Below are 25,609 nucleotides of genomic sequence, written 5' to 3' on the forward strand. Positions count from 1 at the left end.
AAAAAATGTAGATGTCGCTATGGAAGACTATTTTGATTAATGTTGAAAACACTCATATACAAAAATATTCTATAAAAATTAGAATTATGGTAAAATCTCATCTCTAATCTGCCTATACTCTATTTAAAAAAAATTTAAAGTACTTGTTGGCTCCCAAAAGATATAATGTTCTTCCTAAAATTATAGAGTTAATATACTTGGATTTAATATCTACATTAACTGCCAGAATATTTCCTGAATCATTTACTTATTTGTAAATTCTGAATTGATTTTGTGCATAATGTCTATGGCTTTAAAGGTCAGCAATAATTAGCCACTTTCACTTCAACTGACAGTGGAATCAAGGCCATGCCTAGAGTTAAACTGTCAACTGTCTGCACTTCACTGAAGTGCCTAATTAAAGGGAAAAGGATGTGTGTTGGAGAGGGTCTGCTGTCCAAACAAGGTGCTCTGCCAGAAGGAAAGATGCATTTATTCTCTCTTTCTCTCTCAGTCTCCCTCAATCCTCCCATTCTCCCTCCACGCCCTCCCTTCCTCCCTCCCTCTTCTCTTCCCCCCGCCGCCCCCCCGCCCCCCGCACCTTATTTCTTTTTATTTTTTCATCTAAGTCATCTCTGGTGGCCAAGCTCTGTGCTCTGAAGGCTGATTCCTTTTCTAGTGTTCACACATACAACTTTTCCGGTAACGACTCTGTATAGAATTTCAACAAACAAAGCTTTTCAGGAAATTTTTACTCCAAGTTAAAACAAGAATGCTGACCTGTATTTACAGAGTATCTAGGTAGTCATAATGAATTCCATTGACTCTCCTTGGTCATAATTACTGACAATGCTGTTCTGGTTAGATACGATGTTAACCAGTGTGATTTGCAGAAATGACATGGAAATAGAGATTTAGCTATTTACTCTTAAAAAACAGAGAGTGGGATAAAGAGCTGATTTTAGAAGCCAAACTTAGGTTTGTCTTTACTTTCTGGTAAACTCAGTCAGATTCTGTTCCCTCTCAGGTCAGATTCAACTCCTCCTCAGTGTTCTCATGCTCCATTCTCCCGGGTGTTATGGAGAGGTTAAAAGGAAACTTAGAGGGCATCCTGACTCCAAGTTCAGAGATGGAGGGAATTTGGTCCTTACCATCTTGTCTTGACATCTGCAGTATAAAAGTCTTACTGGCTAGTCGTTGAATATCAAGGGGCTCTCCCCATCAAATTTCATGTAGCCCCAAAGGAACACAGCAGAACATCCTTAAGGCTTTCTAAATTCCAGTGAAAAGTCACTAAAGTAGCTGAGATAGGACAGGAATTTAGGAGGAAGTTTAAGTCTTAGGTAAAGTGTGTGTTTTCTGTCTGTTGCCACCACCAGCTGAGGAAAACTTCATTTATTCTTTCTTGGTTATTAACACTGGCTAGGCAAGTTTTCTCCAAAAACTATGGTTTATATCAGAACAATAGAATCAAAACAGTAAAATATCTGAAAAAAGAGTATGTTGAAAAAACTAGACGAACTTTCTTTTCCTTGCATTCAGGGTATAGCAATCCTACCTAGCATGCAGTGAGTTTAGAAAGCTTTAGCACTGGAAATTAGGTGAGGGTAATGGAGTGAGGTGACCTAGGTTAATATGGCAAACTATCAGCCTATTGTACCTGATGAGGAAAACTTAATATTAGCTCTGATGGAAACAATCTAATCTGTGATTTTGTGGGCAAGTTCAAATTTTACATAATGAATAAAGACGTCGTTTTAAAACTCATATCTTACCTTGGACATTTTGAGATGAAAAATTATGATTACTTTGAGATATCTCTATATTTCTGAGTGAAATAGTGTTCAGGAGATAGAAAGGAATGGGTCAGGTAAGAAAATCATAACTGTCCATTCCTTCTCATGTAGGTCTTTAAGTCAGGAGTATATTAATTAGTTGAAATCAACATCACAGCTATCTGAAAGACCATTATTTCAATTAAACTTCACAATGAACATTCCAAAGGAAAACAATTTTTGGCTACTCTGTCATTATGACCTATTCATGCCTCTGCCTTCTTCCATAAATGCAGATGAAGAAGAATTGACTGAACATGACATTGGATTCATTTATGCAAGTTCAAACACCTGACATGCAAAAAAAATCAAGGCAAATACCCACTCACTGTGTCAAGAATTACCCCCTGGGATACCCCATACCCCATGATTATTAAATCATGTGTAATGTATCTTAAGCACTGTTTACTTAACTCGTGACAAACAGTCTTCAAAATGGCTTGCCTACAGGGTCATTCAGAGTTAACATTTTAATAATTCACACACATGCATATACATATATATGTATACTTACATATATATGTAGAGAATACATATACACACACATATACGGCGGTGGGAGGGGAGCGGAATACTATCTTAAACGGTTAAGCAGGAGGTTGCTTCCTAGGGATCACTCCTTGCAATTAGAAATATTTCTATTGTTAATAGTTTTCCTTTCTCTCTCAAGGTTATGGGGTGTGTCTGAATACAAATTTAGACTTTTCCAGTGTTTTCTGGCTTTTTCACAACTCCCAGGTGCCTATTAATGCATCCTCAACATACGTGTCCCCCAGTCTGGCATTAGCAAACCACCTTGATTGCATCTCAGCATTCTATACATTTCAGGTCATATGATGGAGGATTGGGGACTGGGGTGGGTATAAGGCATGACGTCATTAGATACAGTGTTGTACAGATGGAAATAGCAAAAGAATGACAATGGTGTTTCTAAGCATAGCTGTCTACATGGTTTATTTGAGTTCTGACTTTTCAATTTAGGAAAATTATTGACCCAGATTATAATGATCACTTCCTCTCAATTACATGATACTTTCAAAATACCCATTAGTTCAGTTTGTTTACTGACTTGGTAATGTTTTCAAATTGAATAAAATTAAAATTGAAGATTTCCTCAATAATATGCCTTACTTAATATTATTGTGTGTTTTCTCCTCAGAAATAATCCTTTTATAATGAACTCATGATTATCTTCTGAGAGAGGGTATGGTGAAAATACTTCATGTTAGTGCATATTGAATTGTCGTTGACTCAATTCAATGGTTATGTGGAAGTAAATAATCTTTATTTATTCTGACCAAGCAGGAAATGATGAAGTGTTTAGTGCACTCAGTGAATTACACTTTTTCCTCTTAGAGTAGGTATGAACCAGCAACCAAGTGACAAAGTGATAAGGCAATAAAGTCTTTCTCCCATCTGAAACTGCTGTCTTCACCCAGTAACTTTCAAGTAAGGAGGCAGGCTGAATTAACTGGAGACTTTTAAACTCCTTCTGAGTTAGATTTTTACATAGTTGCTTTATTATTTAGTTAAAAGTTGTGATTATCCAAGATACCAGACATTTCAATAATTCTATATATTATGTAATATGTAATATATAATGTATAATATGTAATACTTTTAATATATAATGCATAATAGGTATATACATACACACAAACACTAAATCATCTCATAAATTGTACATTTTATTTTCTAATGAGTATTTACTGAATATCTCTGATATTCCTGATACTGTTCTAGATGCTAAAGAACAGTGATGAACAATACAAGCAAGGCCCCTATTTGCATGGAGCTACCATTCTAGTGGAGTTAGAAAACGAATAAAGTAATTGAATTGGGATGTTTCCTGGGAAGTTCTCCTGTTACCCTGGATTTTCAAATGAAGTCACAAACCTGAGAATTATCTATAGATAATTATATTTCTTATATATAAAGAAATATAACACATATATTTGTGTTATGAAAGTGGTTGCTGTGCCATTTATTTAAGACTCTCTAAATATAGTATTCAGAGTATATCTAGCTGGTACAGCAAATAAACCCTAAATTTGCAATGGCTAAACACAGTAAAAGTTTTTAACAATTGTAACATTCTAGTGAATGTGTCCCTGGTTGGTGGGTGGCATACTCCCTGTTGTGATTCAGGGAGCCAGGGTTGTTCCATCTTGTGATTCCTTCCTTTTTAGGGACTCAGAGGTCCCTACATGTAGCTGGAGAAAAAGAAAGCAGAGAGAAGAGAATTTCCAATAGTTTTAATGGCCTTGACATACAGGTGACACACCACTTTCACTCACATACAATTGGAGAAAACTAGTGACACAGCTAAGCCCAGGTGAAAGAGGCTCTGGGAAATGGAATCTCTAGTTGGACAGCCACTTCCAAGTGACATCTTCATGTCATGAAAGGGGAACTTAGGATTTTAGTGGAGAGAGATTGCAGGATCTGGCCAGCAGCCCGCAATGCAATGGAGCTCTCTCTTTGTTCCCAGGTGGATCGGCAGGTTAAGAAATAATAGACACACACAAGATAGTGAAAGCTGAGTCCAGGGGGGTCACCACCTTCTGGTCCAGCGGTGCCAACAATGCACTGGATATGCCAGCATTTTATTAAGTTTAGTGAGGGCGGGGGTAGGTTAGTGAGAGATTTAGGGTCATTTGATTATGAGGTGAGATGGTCACATGGGGATGAAGTAATTCTTTAACATAACATTCGTATGCAGAAGTACAGTATACAGAGATAAGAATTTACAATATAGTGTGTGCATCAGTAATTTCTAACAGAGCCTTAAAATAGAAACACAGTCTTTCCATAACCTATGATTAGCAAAATATTAATCAGCAGTAACAGTTACAGCAAAAGCTGGTTACAAGCAATCCATAGAAACAGGACGTGAAGCTAGACAACCGGTTAGACTAGAAATTCTCAGAAGGGAGTATGCCTTAACCCTGAAGAGGCCTAGAAGAGCAGTGGCAAGATGAGGGCATTTATAGCCCTATCTTATCCATATGGACAGGTGCCCCCCATGCATCCGTTTATAGGCTCTCCATGAGGGTTGCATTTCATTCCCAGAGCTATGAACATCTGCTTTTCTGGGATAGGAATCCTGGTGATGTGAAACCTCCCTGACTGCACATCCATTCATAGGCTCTCTGCAGGGGGAAGCATATCATGTGCTGTTGGCTCATTCTGGCAGTCCAACCTGGCATTGTCTTTACACAATCCTGCATGCAATTTTGTATTTACAATAATCAGGAGCATTTCATCTTTTATTCCACAGCAATAGTTTCAGAGGGTCTCCCTACAGAGAGATGATGTTTCTGGCACATCAAGGGAGGGGAGAAATCTTTAGCCTATCACCCATTTACAGCTCATATCTGTGGTGGCCAGAACAAAAAGACAGTGGGAGTGTCTTCTTTAAGGGGAGGAAGCTGACAGTTTAATGCCCCTGGCTCTCAGTGAGTTCCTACCAATAGAATGGACCACAGAGAGAGGGAAGGTGGTTAGAGTGAGAGCAAGATGCACTTTCATCAGCACAAGTCAAGATGTAGCAGACCAAAGTGAATTTGACGTAATGAAATAAGGCTAGGCTTGAGCTTATCTGAAAGGACCCAGCCCAAGAAACATTCCTCTAGGGTGAGAAGACTCCTGGAGAGTCTACATGGGGGTAATTCAAGATAGAAGAAGGCAAAAGGAACCTATATACTCACCTGGATAAGATCAGGTAGTACCAATTAAGTAAGTGGGTATTGTTCTTCTACCTGTCATCCCATTTCATCCTGCAACCTGAAAGAGCCAGCCACATCAGCACGATGATCATAGGAGAGGAAGCTGGAGCAGAGGGTTGAAAAGAGCAGGCCATGTTTACCTCCTTCCTCACAAGCAGTGTGCAAAATTCCCAGACAGGCCTGAGGGTGAGGATGAGGTGCCAGAAAGGGAGGATCAGGAGCAGACTTCAATTGTATGTGAGAAGAAAGTGTTGATTGATTTGAGATTTCTATAAATACCTCAAAGTTAGACTCTTCTGGCACTGGGAGCTACCTTGAGATAATAATAGGGCTGGAGGAAGGCAGCTCCTTCAGGGGTTTGGATAGCAGTAGTGAGAGACTTTTCAGACTGCACTCCACTAAGGTTAGTCTATCCGGTGTACCTGTTATAATGTCAATAGATGACTGAGGTAAATTTAGACAGTGATAATTCTATGAACAAAAATATTCCAGGGTAACATTGAGGGTGGCTTGAAGACTGTGGCAATGCACCCAACTAGAGAGACTAATGGTGCAGAAGCCCTCAGAACAAAATGAGCTCGGTGGGAAGGGACACAACAAGAAGGAGCATAGGCAGTCGAGAAGCAGGGAAGAGGTAGAGAGGCCACAGCTGGACAGGAAAGGTTGCAAGATTGATGGGGTGGGAGTGGGGCTGTTACTCATGATTAGAGTTTTTGAGGTGTTTGCAGGGCCAGATCTCCTGGGGCCTCAAAAGGCAAGAAGAAAGATTTTAGTCTATGTGCATTTAGCCAATAGAGGGTGTAAACGAAATGAATGACCTGATTTAATTTATGTTTTTAAACTTCTCCGTAAGTTCCTTCCATTGTAAAAAAAAGAAAAGCATATAACTTATATATATGTGCTAGGTGCAGTGGCTCACACCTATAATCCCAGCACTTTGGGAGGTGGGTGGATCATGAAGTCAGGAGGTTGAGACCATCCTGGCTTACACGGTGAAACCCCGTCTCTATTGAAAATACAAAAAAATTAGCCGAGCGCGGTGGTGGGCGCCAATAGTCCCAGCTACTCAGGAGGCTGAGGCAGGAGAATGGTGTGAACCCAGGAGGCAGAGCTTGCAGTGAGCCGAGATCACGCCACTGCACTCCAGCCTGGGCGACAGAGCGAGACACCATTTCAAAAAATAAAAAAATAAAAATAAAATAATATGTATGTGTATACATATATATACATAAATGCTGAAAATATCTAATATTTGTTTTAAAAGTGTGTAGGTATTCAAACTTCCTCTGAAAATCTTTATAATTTGCAAAATTCAATACAACTGTTTTTATATATTTAAAAAGAGTATTCCACTTCTACATGAGTGGTTAAATGTTTTAATTATTTTCAATTTCAGCATCTTGTGAATGTCTTTTCTGTTTTAAAATTTTTACTTGTATTTCACGGGATTAAATATGCATTATTTAGTCCTCTTACAAAGGAGTCTGAGAAATGGAAGCAATTTCTTTAAACAGCCATTATGTTTGCTACCATATTCTTAAGTACAAGCCAGGAAAAATATTGGATACCTTATAAAAGAATGCTTTCTATCATTAAACCTAAAAGAGCCCATGTGAAGATGAAAGAAAGCTTTAGAAGTCATCATGTAATGTTCAGCCATTACTGTTTTACTTGAGTTTCAAAAAAAAAAAAAATCAGTCAAAACTGATTTATGTTTCATTCTGAACACAAATTAACTTTAAAAGCCTGCTCATGAAAATGGAGGAATATGCCATTTGCAAAATAGACACCAGCCAAGTATTTCAAACGTTTTTATAAATAAAGTATTCACAGAATTCAATGGACTGTGTACTTCTCATTTAGTAAGAGTTCTTTATAAAATAAAATGGAATGTGAGGTGGCAAGATAACTTAGCCAAAACAATTAATATTGTTTTAAATATAATTTTAATGTTTTATTTTGTATGTTATTTTCTCAAAATGGTTATGCATTTCTGTAATCATACAGATAACCTAAGAAAGTTGTTTCAAGAATAAACATGAGTTTTGCTCATCTTATAAAATGAGAGATAACAAAAATTTCTTCTCTTTAACTTACTGAACATATCAAATACTTTAAAGATGTAATTTTACAACCTTAAGAAATATTGATATTTAGAAAAGCAATATTCCCTGAAATTTTGAAGATATTTTGGCAGGTGGATATTTAAAATACAAATTATTCATTATGTTTAAGGTGTCATTTAAGTTTTTCTGTTTAAACCTAGAAGAAAATAATATCCAAACAATAATGAAATTTAGAAATCATTTTTGTAAGTATAGTTACATTTGAGATACTTTCTACCATACTAGAAATATAGTACAGTTAATTAGAAACTTAAAGCTTTTGACTATAGTGAAACATTTATTTCTATTGAGTCTTGCTATTTTCAAAACTCCAAATAATGAGATTCCAGAGATTTTCAAGAGATTGCAGTACTGGTAATGCTAAGCATTCAACGATTGCTCTCTGGAAGGCTGCTCTGTGAAGGATTTTGAGGATGTGTCCAGACCTACTGAATAAGAGTGAAGTGATCAGTTAATAGTATTTGTCATGGATGTTGCAAGGATGCCAAGGAGGAGCTGTGATTTAAGTGCTCCATAGACACCATCCATATTTCCCACTCGTAAGATCTGGCCAACTGTAGAATGTTATGACACTTTGGTAGCATGAGAGCATGGTCTCGTTAGATAGGTTGTAGTTTACACAGAAAATAGTAGGTTTAATGTGATTTTGTTCCATTTTGTTTGTAAGACTTATATATGTAATAAGACCTCAGGTAGTTCTATATTCCAATATTTATTCCTCTTTAGACCAGAATCTAAATCTAAATCTAATGTGTAGGTCTCAACAGGTGTGTGGGTCAAAACTAGCATTATTTTTTTCAGGAAATAGAATAGAATAAAAGGTAGTAGAAAGAATCAGAAAATATTACATGTGATAAATGCAGGGATTGTTTTGTAAAACTTTTGTGGTATGTATATGTGAACCATATTGTGATATAAAACAAATTATTCTGGGTTGTGGTTAAAACATTTTGAAACTCAGTGGTTTAGATTCTAGCATTTTTACTTCTATGAAAGGCTATAGCATTCTGTTGAATGGACTCTGTTCTTCTCTGAATAATGTCTGAGTAGTAGACCAGGACAAATGTCTAGGCCAAATGTGTCATTTCCATATTCTGTCTTAAGCCCTGAGCAAAATCTCTAGGCTCATATTGGGTTGATAGTATTTGTTACCTTGGCATACCCTTTTTTCTAGTTGTTCTTATTTTTGACCATTGGCAACTTACTTGGAGGCCAAGTCCTGTATCAACTTTATAAAATATGCCAGGTTACCCAGGAAATTAGTCACTGTTCAGTATTTTACGTTTTACACTTTTATTTTTCCTTCTTTATAATTATGAGCATTGAATATTTTGCTGTAGATGTTTAAATGCCCACTTATTTTAAGAATTCATAATTCTAATATCTCCAGAAACCATTGTAGAAGACTATTTTTTCATTGCATTTATAATCAACATTGATTTCTAATAAGTGATATCTGCTCTAATCTAATTGTTACTTTGTATATATGCTTGGTTTCCATCTTTCTTCACCAGACGTTGTTCACCACACTAAATGTTGTTTCCATTCCTCTAAAATGTAGCATTCCTCCAACTCATTTATTTATTAGAGGTGATCAGGCAAATATTCTCAGCGAGGCCCTCGGAAACAGCCATAGACAAAGCTGTAATATCTACCTTGAAGATATGTTCCCAGAAGCTTAGTAAGAATTTTTTGTCACCCCTGTAAAGTGATTTGATAAATTTCATGATAGCTCCATGTTCTAAAGTACGTTTATTACCAAGCTTTGATTTATAATTGAAATGCTCCACCTTTTCCATTTCTTTAGGTTAAAACATTTAGGCAACTGGAATTTGTTAAAATTGAGATGCATCCTGTCTACTAATTATCTTTACTACATTTGCTCTAATTATAGCTTTTGACGTAGTGGAGATCATGGCTGAAATGGGGTGCATTACAAGTCATTAGCCAGGATGGGTCAGTATGAGGATCAGGAAATATCTTAGAACTTAAAGAGTGCCTTCCAGAGCTAAGACAGTGTACCTTGGGGGAACGACAGGACAAACAAGAACAGAAGGAAGAAATCTAAACAGAAAGATGTATCATCAACATAATTTGACTTTTTAGTTTAGATTGTCCCTACTACTTGATGCAAAGGTACGTTGTTACTTTAAGTGTTTCCTTTGAATCATCAGCAGCAGCAGCATCATGTGGAAACTTTCTAGAAATATAAATTTCAGACCCCATCCCAGATCTACTGAATCTCTGGGATGGAGAAGGGGTGTGGGGGAGAGGTGGATAAAAGTCTGTCTTTTAGCAGACTCTGCTGGTTATTCTTAAGTGTGATAAAGTTTGAGTACCATTCCCAGAGTAAACACTGAAAAATGGACCTCATAGAAATAATGATACCAGTGAAAAATATATTTTAAATGTAATTTTACAAATAGTTTTCATCCGTTTAGTTACATGGATCTCTGTGTAGTATTTGCTGTTGAAAGAAATAAGGTTACAATTTATCAAGGCTAATGAAAGAAAACATGTAAGAGATTCAAAGCTAGTGAGATGTATTCAACAGTGTATCAAGGAAAAAAATAAAACAAATGGCCTTATATTATGTAATAATTTCCTTTACATTTCCTTTCATAGTATAATGACACCATGCTGACACTAAAAGGTGATTACATATTTGTTGTATAATTCTAGGACAGCACTTCCATTGAAATACCTCTCTCTAATCCAAAAGATAGAGCTCTTCACTTAGATGTGCAGTTAACGAGTGCTGCCCTTAATGGTGATAATGAAATTATCCTGAGTCCACTACAGTGCACCAAATATATTGTGTGGTATTCTCCAGCAACTACAGGCTATAGCAATGAAAGGTATGGTTTCAGTGTGGCATTATATTTCATTGTTGAACCTTAGAAATTAACCTTTAAATTTTACTTTTTCTTACACGATAATCATTAAAATTACACTTGCTCATAGTTTTAACTTTGTTTAATACTAGTCCCTGAAAAATGTACTGATTTAATTGGAGTTAGTTTTTGCTTGCTTAAGTGCAAAAATAGTAGTTATCAGAATATCAAATTAAATAATTTCTACATTTCTCCTTTTACCCCCTTTCACTCCACTTTTTACTAAGTAAACCTTTATGGATGCAAAAGCTGAACCAAATGAAAACAATTGCATGAGGACTAGGGATTAAACTTTCAATTTTGTTGATGAAAATTCATATATTTTGCTTCTTAATTAAATACAAATAATTCACTTGGAGGACATAGAGGAATTAAAGTAATTAATTACAGTCATAATGTCCTACAATAAATACCTTGAACTTATTTCTGCTAACTGAAATTTTGCATCCTTTGACCAGTCTCTCCTCAAAGTTGGTGTCCCCTCCGCCTCCCAGCCCCTGGTAACAATAATCATTATACTCTCTGCTTCTGCATTCAATTTTTTTTTTATTGTTATGCTTTAAGTTCTAGGGCACATGTGCACAACGTGCAGGTTTGTTACATATGTATACATGTGCCAGGTTGGTGTGCTGCTCCCATTAACTCGTCATTTACATTAGGCATATCTCCTAATGCTACCCCCTCCCTCCCCGCTCCCCACAATAGTTCAGTTTTTTAAAATTCAACATATAAGTGAAATCTGTCTTTCTGTGCCTGGCCTGGCTTATTTTATTTAATGTAACATCCTTTAGAATAACTCTTATTGGTGCTTCAAGTACAGTTTCCTACAATAGAAACCAGTAATTGTTATTTTAGCGAATCAGTAAATAAATGAATACATCTGTGAAATTTTAAAGGATAAAAATTATTATTCTGTGAAGCATGAAAATAAGAATATCACATATTATAAAAGACACTATTTTGAAAAAATTACCATTAGAAATATGGGCTGATCTTTTTGCCCCAATGTGACTTCACAGGCTTTGTGAACATATACTGAATCTTGAATTTTCTTTATCAGCATACATTAAAAAAATTTTTGGCTAATACTTACTGTCTGCCTACTCTGCTATCATCATTGGGGCATGTATTTTACATACATAAACATAAAATTCTCACAGCAACTGTAAGAGGTAAGAGTGATTCCTCCTATTTTATAAATGAGAAAATGACTTTTTCAAAACTGCACAAGTAAAAGATGACAGAGCTGAGATACCATCCCAGTTATCTTTTTTTTTTTTTTTTTTTTTTTGAGACAGAGTCTCACTCTGTCACCTGGGCTGGAGTGCAGTGACGTGATCTCAGCTCACTGCAACCTCTGCCTCCCAGGTTCAAGCGATTCTCCTGCCTCAGCCTCCCGAGTAGCCGGGATTACAGGCGACCGCCACTACACCCAGCTAATTTTTTGTGTTTTAATGGAGATGGGGTTCCACCATACTGGCCAGGCTGATCTCGAACTCCTGACCTCATGATTTGCCTGCCTCAGCCTCCCAAAGTGCTGGGATTACAGGTGTGAGCCACCATGTCCGGCCCCCAGTTATACTTTTTTAGACTGTCACAAGCTCCGCTTCCCTGGTAGTTGAGGATGTGCTGATCATAAAGGAAGTTCTCTAGAGCTGTATGTCACTCGATAGCATTCACATGAAAATGCACATGCATTCAACTAAAACTAAATTTGACGTAACCACAGTTAAAAAGCAGGGCTTTTACTCTTCCACCTTCTGCAAGACATTTAAACTACTCATGTTTAAACATTTTTATTGATCCAGCAGGCGTTTATTAAACAGATATTAATGACAACACTGCTTTTCTTGAATAATGAAGTGATTTTCTCAACCAAAACTGAAGAATTAAAAATACATCTACAAATAGAGTAGTACATGTTACAGAGCAGTTGTCAAATGTTGTATTTAAAACCAACTATTTATACTAGTTTGGGGTATACTTCTTCTGCTAAATTTATTACACAAACTAAAACTGCTGACCAAATTTTGTGTATTTCTCTCCACCAGCATTATTTTTCAGCCTGAAATGGCTGAAGAATTCTGGTATTTACTGAAATTAACTATTGAATTACCAAAACCAACCATAATTCCAGAAATACAGTGCGACCTTGGCAAGTAAGTTCTACTTAATAGATAAAGTTATTGCTTGCAAGAAAAATAGTTAATCTATTACAATATTGTTATAATGCATTCAGTTTCTAAAATGAAAAATAAATATATCTTTAGTCATTGATTTTTTTTTTCCTAGGGAAGGTTTGATATGTAAACTACACTGTGGAAAACTTGTCAAAGAAAAACAAATCAGGACTTAGCAAGGAAAGAGTTTTATTCAAAAGGATTATTACAAGGGATAAAAAGAGACCATTGCAATAGGGAAAGACTCCCTTTAGAAGTTTACAAGGGTCTGCAAAATCAAACAGAAAAAAGTTTATAAAGTAAAGGAAGGACAAGCAGATATAGACAGAATCTTTGGAGGGAAAGCTCCACAAGCAAGGGACAATGGCCAGTGATGTCTAACAGGAAAAGGGTTTTACTGTGGTCAGCTAATTCCCAGGAGAAGCTGAGAAAGGGTCATGTTACTTTGTGTGTCTGCATGCTTGTTTAGGCTTAGGGACAAGCAGAGTTCAGGGGCTGGTGGGAAGGAGAGAAACCTGGCAAAAGTTTCCTCAAGGCAAAGGAGAGGTAAGCAATGAATAACTGTGAACATTTGGTCAGTGGGTTAATGCCATGATCCCTTGAGATATGACCATTCCTATTTAGATAGTTGAGTTCCTACTGTTTATCAAGTTTGGTGCTGGTAAATAGGAATAAAAAAGGCATAATCCCTACTTTTAAAGAGTATACACCCTAATGAGCAAATTAGTGCCTTTTAACTAATTTCTGTCCCTTGTCACATCAAAAGAGTGTTGCATTCTTCCAGTACATGCTCTTTAGCCATAACAATGACATTTGAAATTTCTTTCTTATAGTAGCATAGATATCTAGTATGAAAATATTTTATTCCTATTTTTCTAAGGTATTGTGTATGAGAAAACTTGGGAAATTGGTAATATACAAAGCAGATGCTTACCAAAAAATGATGAGAAATCTGTCATGATTTTTAGTATATTTTATTCATTATAATTAATGAAGTTTTGGTTATTTTCATTGAATTTCTTCATATGTCGCTGGTGAAAGAACAAATTCATGATTTACAGAGACTTTTTAAATTTGTAGTCTAGAATCATAAAACTGACATATAATGTTCTTTTTAAGGTGAATCATTTTATGCATATAGTTTATATAAAAACAAGAAAATGGTGATTTATATGAATTATATAATTTGAATTTATGAACTGAATTCTGCTCAGCACATATTACCTAATTTTCCTCTGTCACAGGGCCATAACATTGTGAAAAATAATATATGTATGGTGATTATTCCATTCTTTTTATTACAGATTTGATACTTAAATATTTTAATCTTAATTACTGTATATTGTTAGCAAGAAACAGTAAAGAGATATGAAAAACTGTACATAGATAAAATTATGTTATTATGTTATACTTTGACATTACAAAAAAATGAAGATGACAAGTTGGATGCTGTACATTCAAAACCATTAGAATTGATAGTTGAGAATTATGAACACTCATTTATTATTTGCTTAGAGCATAAATAGTCACATATGTTGGGCATTTACTCATCATCAATTCGGATCTTGTTAATGTTATGAATGAAAACTTTGTGCATTTATTACTCTATTATTACAACTAGACTGTGTTAGCTTTTTTGGCTGGATTTAGCATTTATAAAACAATAAGTAAACATTATTCCTAAAACTGGAATATATTCTAATATCTAATATGGGATAACATTAGGTCTCAAAAATAGAGCGCCAAAGATTATTTAATTTAGTAAAATGTCATTAGTTCATACATAATTATTTTGATTTTGAAACTAAAAGAAGTCATTATATTAGCTTCCTAGGGTTGCCATAACAAGCACCATAAACTGGGTGGCTTAAGACCACAAAAAATGTATTGTCTCACAGTTCTGAAGGCTAGAAGTTTAAAATCAAGGGTTCACTATGACCATGCTCCTTCTGAAACCTGTAGGGGATAATTCTTTGTCTCTTTTAGCTTCTATTTCTTCTTCTTCTTCTTTTTTTTTTTTTTTTTTTTTTTTTTGTTTTAGAGACAGGGTCTTGCTTTGTCACTGAGGCTGGAGTGCAGTGGCGCAATCATGGCTCACTGCAGCCTCAAACTCCTGAGCTATGCAATCCTTCTGCCTCAGCCTCCCAAGTAGCTAGGGCTATAGGCAAGCCACCATGCCTGGCTATTTTCAAAATTTTTTGTAGAGACAGAGTCTTGCTGTGTTGCTCAGGCTTGTCTTGAACTCCTGGCCTCAAGTGACCCTCCAGTCTCAGCTTCCCAAAGCACTGAGATTACAGGCATGAGCAACTGTGTCTGATCTCTTTTAGCTTCTTGTGCTTGCCAGCATCCTTTGGCTTTCTGTGACTTGTAGATACATCACTCTGATCTCTACTTCAACTGTTATATGGCCATCTTCTGTGTATCTTCACATGATTCTATTTACAAAGACACGAGTCATACTGGATGAAGGGCCTGTCTTACTCCAATAAGACATTATCTTAACTAGTTATATATGCAGTGACTCTATTTACAGATAATATCTAATTCTGAAGTACTAGGAATTAAGACTTCAATATATCTGATGGGGTGGCATATTTTAATTCTAGGGGTCATCAAGTTTATGGAATTAACACTAAATAAGTTTATGAATACCAGCAACTTTACTAGCTTTTTTTTTTTTTTTCTCCCAGGCATGTTACTCAGATCATTCCCTTAGTTAATCGTACACATGAAACCTTAAAATTGCAAGCAACAAACAGTAATCCTGAAAATTTTGTCCTGGATATTAACAGAAAATCACAAGTAAGTAAATTCAGAGAGCCATGAAATTTATTGCTGCTAAAGTACTTTCCAATTCTGATTTGGGGACACTGGTAGAGTATTATCACTTGAATTACTAAGGATTTAAATTTCTAAAATTTAAGAATTGAATTTTATATGCCCAGCACGGTGTCTCATGCCTGTAATCCCAGCACTTTGGGAGGCCAAGGCAGGCAGATCACTTGAGGCCAGGAGTTTGAGACCAGCCTGGCCAACATGGCGAAACCCCGTCACTACTAAAAATACAAAAATTAGCCAGACGTGGTGTCACGTGCCTGTAATCCCAGCTACATGGGAGGCTGAGGAATGAGAATCGCTTGAACCCAGCCTAGGCAACAGAGCGAGACTCTGTCTCCAAAAATAACTTTTTTAAAAAAAGAATTTATTTTATATACTTCTCCCCTTGAATTTTAATTTATCAACAAAACAATATCATGTTAATATAAATTTTTTAAATTATATATGCTAGAGTCATGCTCATGATTACTTCATTCTAATAAATTGGTTGTGTTTTCCTTCTCACCATTTTAGTAATCAGTTTTTGTAACAGTTTCCAATATTATCATTATTAACTCTATTGTCATTATATGTTATCAGGGCTCCAAGAGACCAGTTGTTTTCTAGCCTTTCCTGAGTTCTTGCCCATCCCCCATTCCTCACCCCTGACACAGACACACACTTTCAGACAATGCTGACAACTCTACCCCTCTCTGCTTCTTTCTCTGCCCAACTTTCTCATTCTTAGATCCTGGCAGAGGCTAGGTCCAGTCAATGATACTAAATCACTCTTCTGCTTCCTGCAAGTTACAAAATAAGATCCTAAGGTTTAGCATGACTATCTCTGTTTCTAAAGTATAGGACACCATTTATTTGCAGTGAGTGTCACACTTTCAGGTAACCATCAAAATGATAATTACAGTAGACTGTTTTTATCACCGGACTTCAAAGTAAATCATGAAGCCCTGCTAGTAGATATAGTATTTAAATAACGGCTTTTACTATTTGTTGTTTAATGATTAACAAATCTACACTTTGATTTATTTATTTCTATCTTAACATCTGTCTCTTGTCAGTTACTGATTGCCAACGTATGTAATGATATGAAAGTAGTTCTTAGCTATCGTAATATGTCAAATTAGAATCACTAATTACTGTATTGCTAAAATTGGTGTATATGCTTTAATCTTAAAAAGAGTGTATTAAAATGTACACACATTATTGTATCATTCAATACATTTTTCCATAAATTATATAAAGTCTGATATTCAGGATATAATTTACATATTACTGAAATTCCTCGTTTGATAGTGGTGTTTTTGTATCCTTTATATCTCTACTTTTAGAGAACAATCTAATCTGTGGTCCAAGGGAAAATAAATGTAACATATTGCACATCCAAACTTACATTACATAATCAAGAATATAAACTCTGTTTTAACATTTCCAGCCATTGCTTTGTAGTCCATTAATTCTTCTATTCATTTATCAAACATTATTGATCACTGAATATACAAATTAACTCTAATATTAGAAAACAACTCAAAAAGTTATTTATGAAAAAAATACTATCACATTTTAGAAAGCAAATAGGAGCACACATTAGTTGTAATGATAATAAATGAAAAATATAGAGAGAGAAACATCTATATATTTATATCTATGGAGAGAATAAACTATTTTTCCAAATTTTCTAAGTTGAAGGACTATATAAAATACAATTTTACTTATTTTTGCTAAGTCTGACAGTGAAATTAGTAACCCTAAAGTGCATATTAACTGATAGTCCTGAAACATTCAAGATATCAGAGAGAGAGCCAGCCTGAGATAAAAATATTAGATGTAGATAAACCACAATTGTATAATAAACAGGTGACTCCGTTCTAAATATAAAATTAAATTTGCATTTGCATTTCGTAGATAATTATCACAGTTTATTGGGCATCAACAGCTGTATTCTAAAAGGATTGAAAGATACTACTTAACTGTAATTTTGCCTTTTCAGAGTTTTTCTGGCAAAATATATTAGTGTAAAATAGTAGACTTCCTTTTCGTACATGTGCCACTCATGCTATCATTTTGTAAGTGTTTATCTTCAAATTAAATTATTTCCAGTGTAGCATTTTGATTACGTAATATACTCAAGCCCTTATTATATTGTGATAGAGTCACTGGCTTCTTTCACAGTCTCTAAAGAAGTAACTTAAACTAATACTGTACAGACGCAAATTATCCTAGCAGGTCACACGTTGAATGTGTACAAGATAGGAGGAAGAGGAAAATTTCCTTGCACATTAAACAAGCATGTCTTACACCTTTGCTTAGAAACAGTTCTTTTCTTTTGATATTACCAAAGCAACAAATTAAGTTACCGGTGGTTTGACATGTACCTTGGGATGGCAATATGCTATGGGATCTTACATAAAATGTGTATGTCTTTTATTGAAGGTTCAAACTCAGCTTTAAAAATTAACCCTGACTTCCTTTTACAGAATGAGTCCTCCATGTGGTGATTATCTTGGATAAGAACATGATGTGATCACCCCTGAACACTCTTTAACACGGGCCCTTTGAACAGTGTTCCAGGAGCAGGCACATTGAGAACAGATAATGTGTGCAAGGCAACACATTAATCACACAAACATCGACCCTGCATATACCTGGTACACAAATATACCAACTCAAACCAAATGGGTATTAATTTTTGTTCCTCTTTTCCTTTTTCCATTTACACAGCTGATCATATCTCCTTACTCCACCACAGACTTACCTGTTCTCTTTTATCCTTCTACACTTGGAAGAACTGATCATCAAGCTTGCATCAACTTCTCCTGTACTCAGGTATGATAGAGTATTCTTGGACCAAGCCACGTTAATTAAATTTTAAATCAATATATAAATAAATATAATTCATCATTCATTCAATTATCCTATTTTGCAAGTAAAACAAGTTAATTATAAGTTAATTAGTTAAATGATTTTTGTGAAATACAATATGCATTGTATATATGCAGACATCTGAAGAAGGTTATTTTTAAATACATAGATCAGTGAAATGAAGAGAAATATATACCCAGATTTAAAACACAGATATTTTAATGTACACGTCAAATCACTGGCATTGATGTTAATTTTCTAACTTGAGTTTTACTACTCAACTTTCCATAAACTTACATATAAAATATAGAGTGCAATTTGTAAATATTTGTTATTTTTTTCCACTGCATTTTATCTGAACAGTGTTCCGAAGTATTAATTTTTAAAAACAATAGTTTATCACTTTTTGACAATCTCTAAATGTATCCCATGTCATTCTAAGAATAATCCCAGTTCATTCTCACCATAGTCCTATAATGGAAGTACTGTTATCAATCCTATTTTATGCATCAGGAATCTGAGACACAGAGAAATTCAAATCAGGCAACTAGTAAAAGGTTAAGGTGTGACCTGAATCCAGGATAATCTGGTTTCAGCTCATCTTCATATCTACTTTTCACAGCTACTTAGTTAGCAAAGTGATTGTAACTCTCTTACTGCCAATTAAAATTTTATGTAAAATTTTACATTTATATTATTTTTACTTCTTCAAATGTTCATGGGGAGGAAAGCAAATGGAGGAAAGTACTTTATATCTTAGAAGACATCAAGGAGCTTACAGAACCCTGATATCTGAGGAGCAGTGGAATGAAATATAATACAGGGGTCTCCATGTCAGTACAGGGCCTATGGGTAACTGAAGTATCTTCGTTTCCAAAAAATTTTTTGATTTATTTTTAGAAAATTTGTTTTGAGGCTGTTAAATTGTCTAAATATTGTAATGACCAGTTAACACATGACCTGAGACAAATACTATAGAAATATGCTTCTTTTTCAAAAATATTAAAGGAGACAAACAGTAATCCTCTCACACAGAAGAAAATATATAATGGAAATTATTTTCTTTCAGACAAGTAATTTTAACGAGGCTGTTCTTTTAAGCGATTGCTACATAGCAGGATTAGAACCCCTTCATCATAATTACTGGAGACAATTTTTTTGCTTGTATTTCTAGTGGAAAGCATATGTATTCAAGGACAGTCTTAGAACTCAGCAGGGAGATAATCAGTTCTGTAGCTTAATAGCTTTAAAAAATCCTAGCCTAGAAGTTGAATGCTAAATTCTTCATCAAACACAAAAAGGCTCAAACAAGAAAATAATCAGTTCAAACCTTCTATGAGTTAGTTGAACACTGATGGTTAATTTCAGTCACTCTGAATATCTCCTTCCAACTTGTAGCAACTATAAGGATTCAGCTATAATTAGACTTCAATCAATAATTCATGCTTTCAGCTACCAGGTCTAGACCTCCTCAACCTTTTCAATACATTGCTGTAACCTTGATGATTTTTCTTGCCCTATTTATCATTGAATCATTTACGTCTTCCTCTTTTATTTAATTCATCCAGTTGACATCTTTTGCAAGAAAAACTATTTCATAAACTTTTGAAAATGTGGTATGCATTATGTATGAACAGGCATCTAAAGAATATTTTTTTTTTAAAATAAACTTTAGAGTTCATTTTTCTGAGTTTGGAATAACTTTTTACCATTAGGGAAATAGCCATATAGATTTCCATCCCTCTCTTGATTTAACTGATTAAATATATCTAAACTGACACACACAGCTGATTAGCTGATTAATCTAAAGCCAACTAATGGCTATTCTTATAGGGTAAGCTTTATTTCTGATGGTACTTCTTTGCTGGATTGAGGGAAATGGCTATGGTTCATTATCTGCTTCATCTGCTTCTGGTTTCAATTCATGTGAAAAGCTCTGCATTGTAAAAAATCTAACCATTCAGTTACGGTTAGGGTTTGGGTTAAGTTCAAATTGTTTGTGCAGATTTTGAATCCTGTGATTAATTTGGTCAGGACATCACAGCTGCAAATATCATGAACTTATATTTTATGCAACCAGAGTCTCTAAATTAAATTACATTACTACATAACAGAATAAGTGGAGCACTAGTAAGCAGCAAATGTGGTAAATTATAACTTCTCTTTGGTTTCAAAGATTATGTTCTGAGATTTTCTTTCTTAGTTTTCAGATGCTTCCTTTTCATTTTCAAATAGGTGCCTTGTATATTTCATTCATACTTGATTGTATGATTTGTTTCATCTAAAGGTCAGAATAGCAAACATTAAGGAAGAAGTTATAAAATCAGAGTGGTTTTACAATCCAGCATGAGTCTATGATCTTTGTAGCCTGTGGCTATGGAAAGTTCTGATTATTCTTAACATGTTTTAATTTGCTGATGCTTGAACTCTGATGCTTGACTTTAGTCAGTCAATTTTGTGAACTCAAGTTAGGACATTATTATTGAAAATACAGTGAATTTACATTATGCTAGTCAAATCTGTGACTAATAGTAATATAGTCATTTGAAGATAATATCCAGATGAAATTTTCCTTTAATTCTCTCTACTAAGGAGGCAGGATTTTATGAGTTTGCTTTCACTACTTCTCCTTATTTGAAGTAATCTTAAAGCAAGCTTCCCTCTTTTTATTGGAATTTAAGCTTGGAAACATCTATACAGTTTGAGATATTATAAAGTAGGACATTGTTTGTGATCCTTTTATTCATCTGCAACATTAGCAAAGTGTTTGTTGCAGAAGTTTAAGAGACCCTAGAACTGAGTCACAATCTACTGTACTTTGAAGGGACTTTTATCCTAAACTACAAAGAGATTTTCAAACGGAGCTTTATGTGCTTATGAAACTTAGATAAAAATAATAACCACATTCAATCTCCTTCACATAAATTTTTATTCATTTATCCATATCATGCAATAACAGATAATGCACTGGACTCGATGATGGGGATAAATAATATGGCATGCAATTGTATGTTTTTCCTTTTATTGGAGCTTCAATCTGTGCCTCATCTTCTTTGCCTTAATGTGGTAGCTATCTGAATTTCATTTGAAATTCACCCAAAGAGTTTGGAAACTACATGCAGTGTTTGGTACCAAGTTTGTTTAAAAAAAAAACTTGAACAGAAGTGCCAGATTTTCCATTGAACTTTCTCTTTTATGTTGCTATAATAACTTTATGTGCATTGAAATATTTTGATATTTGAATATTGCACTTTTGCCCTTTTCTGCCTCAATGTAAAAATACATAGAATTATTTTTCCATAAAATTAAAAGGAATTTGGAAAAGAAAGGAAAAATAAAGCAATACTTTTTAGCAACAAAACTTTTCTTATCTGTCCGGATTTTTATATGCATTATACATATTAAGTATTGCAAATAAAGTATATGCAGTTGGGACACATATGTTATAAATAATTATCTTCAAACAGTTTACAGAATGGAAATTCTACTTATCTGGAGTAGGACTATTTCCCCAGCCTCTAGACACAGAAAGAATAACCACACGCATTGGTCTTCAGTCATCTATTGTTATACCTTTCAAAAATCCCACTAAGGAAGATGTCCTCATTAATATCACACTGACAAGTAAGTTGTTTTTCTGATATTTTACATGTTATTTTATAGGTATTTATCAGACTTATTTTATCATAGAATCAAAGCATTTTAGAACAAATGAATACTCTAGAAATCTGTAGAGCAAATTATCTTATAAAAGAGAAAACAAAATTTGAGAGATGCAGTATTTTGGCTGAAATCACAGCTCATAATGGTACAGAATCAGAATTAGATATCTGTTTAACAAATCAAGTTCTTCCAATTTGATCTGTAAACCCAAATATGTAAATTAGTAGATCTGTAAGATTCTTATGATATTATTCAAATGTGCCAATGCTTATTCCTCAAAACTTTATAGAAATTCTGATATTGTGATTTTGTTTCATTTTTACATTTTCTTAATAAAGAGACAACATATTTGGAATAAATTTTGACTTCAACTAGTCTTGTCCTTTTTTTATGCCATGTTGAGGGTGCGTGTTTTTAATTAGATTATTTGAAGAGTTTGATCACTTTATATTAAACAAATAAATAATGTGAGTCTGAATTAAAAATTAACTCAGCATGAATTTTTTGAAACACATTTTCAATCTAATATCAAGCATTACCAATTTATCTTTTCAACTATTATTACTACTTCTACTCAAAATATTATTAGTGCAATTATTGGGTTAAAGTTATATATTTTGTGATTTTTTATATGCATGACCAACTTACTCTCCGGAATGTTTATACCTTTGCAATTCATGCTGCAATTAGGAGTATAATATAGACATTACCTATTTTCCAGAACTATGTAAGCCCTGAGTAATAACATTGTCTTTAATCTCCGTTAATCTGATTGAAAGAACATTATATTTTATCATCATTGCAAATTTTTAATTGATGTTGAAGCTGAACATGTCATTTAACTGTTGCACTTCGGTGCTTTTCCATCATTTCTTCATCTTCTTGGATTGAAATAGTTTTAAATATTAAGAAAGTAATTTCATCTTATGTAAAATTCCCTTATAAGAATTTTGGCTGCGATCAGGAGAGGCATGTGGTGTTTAATAAATGTTGACTGCAAGCTCAAGGAAATTAGTATTTTAAGATGGAAAAGACTTGAGCATATGTATAAGCAGAAGGAAGAAGCCAGGGTGGAGCAGGAGTTAAAGATATAAATGATGTAAGGTTTAACTGATAGGCTAAGGGTCTAGGAGGGTTGGAATCAGAACAGAGGTAAAGAAAGAACTGAATAGGAGAGGATTTCTTCCTCGGGTGGGGGTAAAATAAAACAAATATGGATGTCAATAAATTGGTAGGTAGTGGAAGGGCTTTGGAATTAGGAGCAGTCATATATTTACATTTTTATCTGCTGAGGAAAAGAGATATAGTAGAGAATTTGAAGAGTGGAGTGGTGGTTTGAAATAACTGTTAGAGAAAAAGGAACATGGAACTGACAAAATTAAATATAAAAGTTATTGTGTTTGGCTGGGATTTAAATCATAAATTTAGATATGCACCAAAAAATATGTCTTTGTGATATTTATACCAATTGTAGGGCACAGAATTTCTAGAATGTGAGCACACAAGACATATCAATGGATCTTTCCAGGGAATGGAATTATTCAGGATAGGTGCAGCCAAATTACTTTATAACTATGAGCATATTAATAAAAACAAATTTGGATTAAGATTTTAACATTTAAAATAAATTTTAAAATAATGTAACTTTCTAATTTTCTAACATTGCTATACATTTCTTTCTGCTATGTAACAATAAAACATAGTAAGCTTGACAATTAAAAATGGATCAGTCTTTTGCAGTTCAAAACAGTCTCTTTTAAGTAAACTCACTCTCTCGGGCAAATGTTCAGGCTTTGTTTCTCCCGCTTCTTCGTTAAACCTGAGGAGATGTGAGACAAAGGAAGATTCACAGACCTTTGATGTCTTATTTCTCTTTCTCTGTCTCCCTATCCTATGTGAAAAAGAACATCTTTCCCCTTTGTTGGTTATGGCATCTCCCTTTCTGCTATATTCTTATCCTTCTCTCTTTTGTGGGTTTTTTTAATACATTATCTACGTATCTACTTGTGCTTATAGTCATTGGTGGCTAAGCCTCACAATTTGATCTACAGAAAAACAGGGTCTACAGAAAAACATGACTGATGAGAAGAATTAAAATATTTAATATATATGCAAAATATACTCATTAAAAGTAGAGATTAATACTGTATTAGTTCATTTTTGCACTGCTATAAAGAAATACCAAGACTTGGTAATTTATAAAGGAAAGAGGTTTAATTGACTCACAGTTCTTCATGACTGGGGAGGCCTCAGGAAACTTACAATCATAATGGGAAAAAAAAAAAAAACAGGCATGTGTTAACATGGCGGCAGGGGAGAGAGATCAAGTGTGTAGGAGGAAATATCAAACACTTATAAAACCATCAGATCTCATACAAATTCACTCACTCTCATGAGAACAGCATGGGATAAACCACCCCATAATCCAATCAGTTCCCATAAGATTCCTCCCTTAACACCTGGGGATTACAATTTAAGATGAAATTTGGGTGGTGGGGACACAAAGCTAAACCATATCAAATACCTTCTCATTTAAATATCTGTAAATGTCTTTAAATTATTTCATGATAGGAGTAGGCAATCTCATTTTGGCTTTTAAAAGAAGATGTAAATTTTCTTACAGATTCTACAGAATTAAAAAAAAATTCTTAGGCAAGTTGATAACAAGACTCATCTCACCAAATGGTTCCTTGCTGGTGTGAGGAACCTCACAGCATTTCAGATACTGCATCCTGCATTCCTCATTTCTCTCTCTCTCTCTCTCTCTCTTTCTCTCTCTCTCTCCCTCTCTCCTCATTAGCTGCAAATCCTGGAATGATTTCTTCCCCTTATGGATAGCATGGCAACTTGTACATAGCTTGATTTAAATATTTGTCACACTCATTGTAGCTAATATTTGTTAATCCCACAATATTTGTGAGATCTTTGCAGACATGATCTATTAGCAACTTGAGCAAATAAGACAGAGCAGGCTTTTGATGCTTGTCTGCTGAATGACTGGACCATAAATAAAATATCCGAATTTCTAAAACTTAGAGATAACACAGTAGAAACTAAGTACCAAAGATCTTTGGAATATCAAAAGGCATTATTTCTGGGAGAAGTATAAAAATAGAAATAGCCAAGATATTATTAGCAGGAGAAAAGACAGAGAATTGGGCAACCCAGAAGTTTGATAGTCAGTCTGAAATTCTGAAAATGCTGCCTTCTTAGAAAAAGTAGTGAATTTGAAGATCTTTATATATTTTATGTAATTCTAACTCTGTGTAGTGATAGAAGAAAAATTTAAGCCGAATTAAGTTTAACAGAGTTTAATTAAGCAAATACTGATTCATGAATCAGGCAGCCTCCTAAACCAGAGTAGGCCCAGTAACCAGCATAGCCACGTGGTATAAGATTTATGGACAGAAAAAGGAACGTGACATACAGAAAACAGAAGGGAGGTACAAAAACAGCCGAATTGGTTACAGCTCTGAGTTTGCCTTATTTGAACATGGTTTGAACAGTTGG

The 25,609-nt window shown here is 34.5% G+C and overlaps 1 protein-coding gene across 1 annotated transcript in view; it reads left to right on the forward strand.

Moving 5' to 3' along the window:
• Positions 1-25,609, forward strand: part of CFAP47 (cilia and flagella associated protein 47) — a 428,524-nt gene that overhangs the window by 316,868 nt on the left and 86,047 nt on the right. Inside the window, exons 52-56 of the mRNA XM_011996297.1 lie at positions 10,351-10,526; positions 12,614-12,721; positions 15,433-15,544; positions 18,296-18,400; positions 21,904-22,060. Coding sequence (XP_011851687.1) covers positions 10,351-10,526; positions 12,614-12,721; positions 15,433-15,544; positions 18,296-18,400; positions 21,904-22,060 — 658 coding nt within the window. The remainder of the gene's footprint in view (positions 1-10,350; positions 10,527-12,613; positions 12,722-15,432; positions 15,545-18,295; positions 18,401-21,903; positions 22,061-25,609) is intronic.

This window comes from Mandrillus leucophaeus, unplaced genomic scaffold, assembly GCF_000951045.1.
Source record: "Mandrillus leucophaeus isolate KB7577 unplaced genomic scaffold, Mleu.le_1.0 Scaffold509, whole genome shotgun sequence".
Lineage (NCBI taxonomy): Eukaryota > Metazoa > Chordata > Mammalia > Primates > Cercopithecidae > Mandrillus > Mandrillus leucophaeus.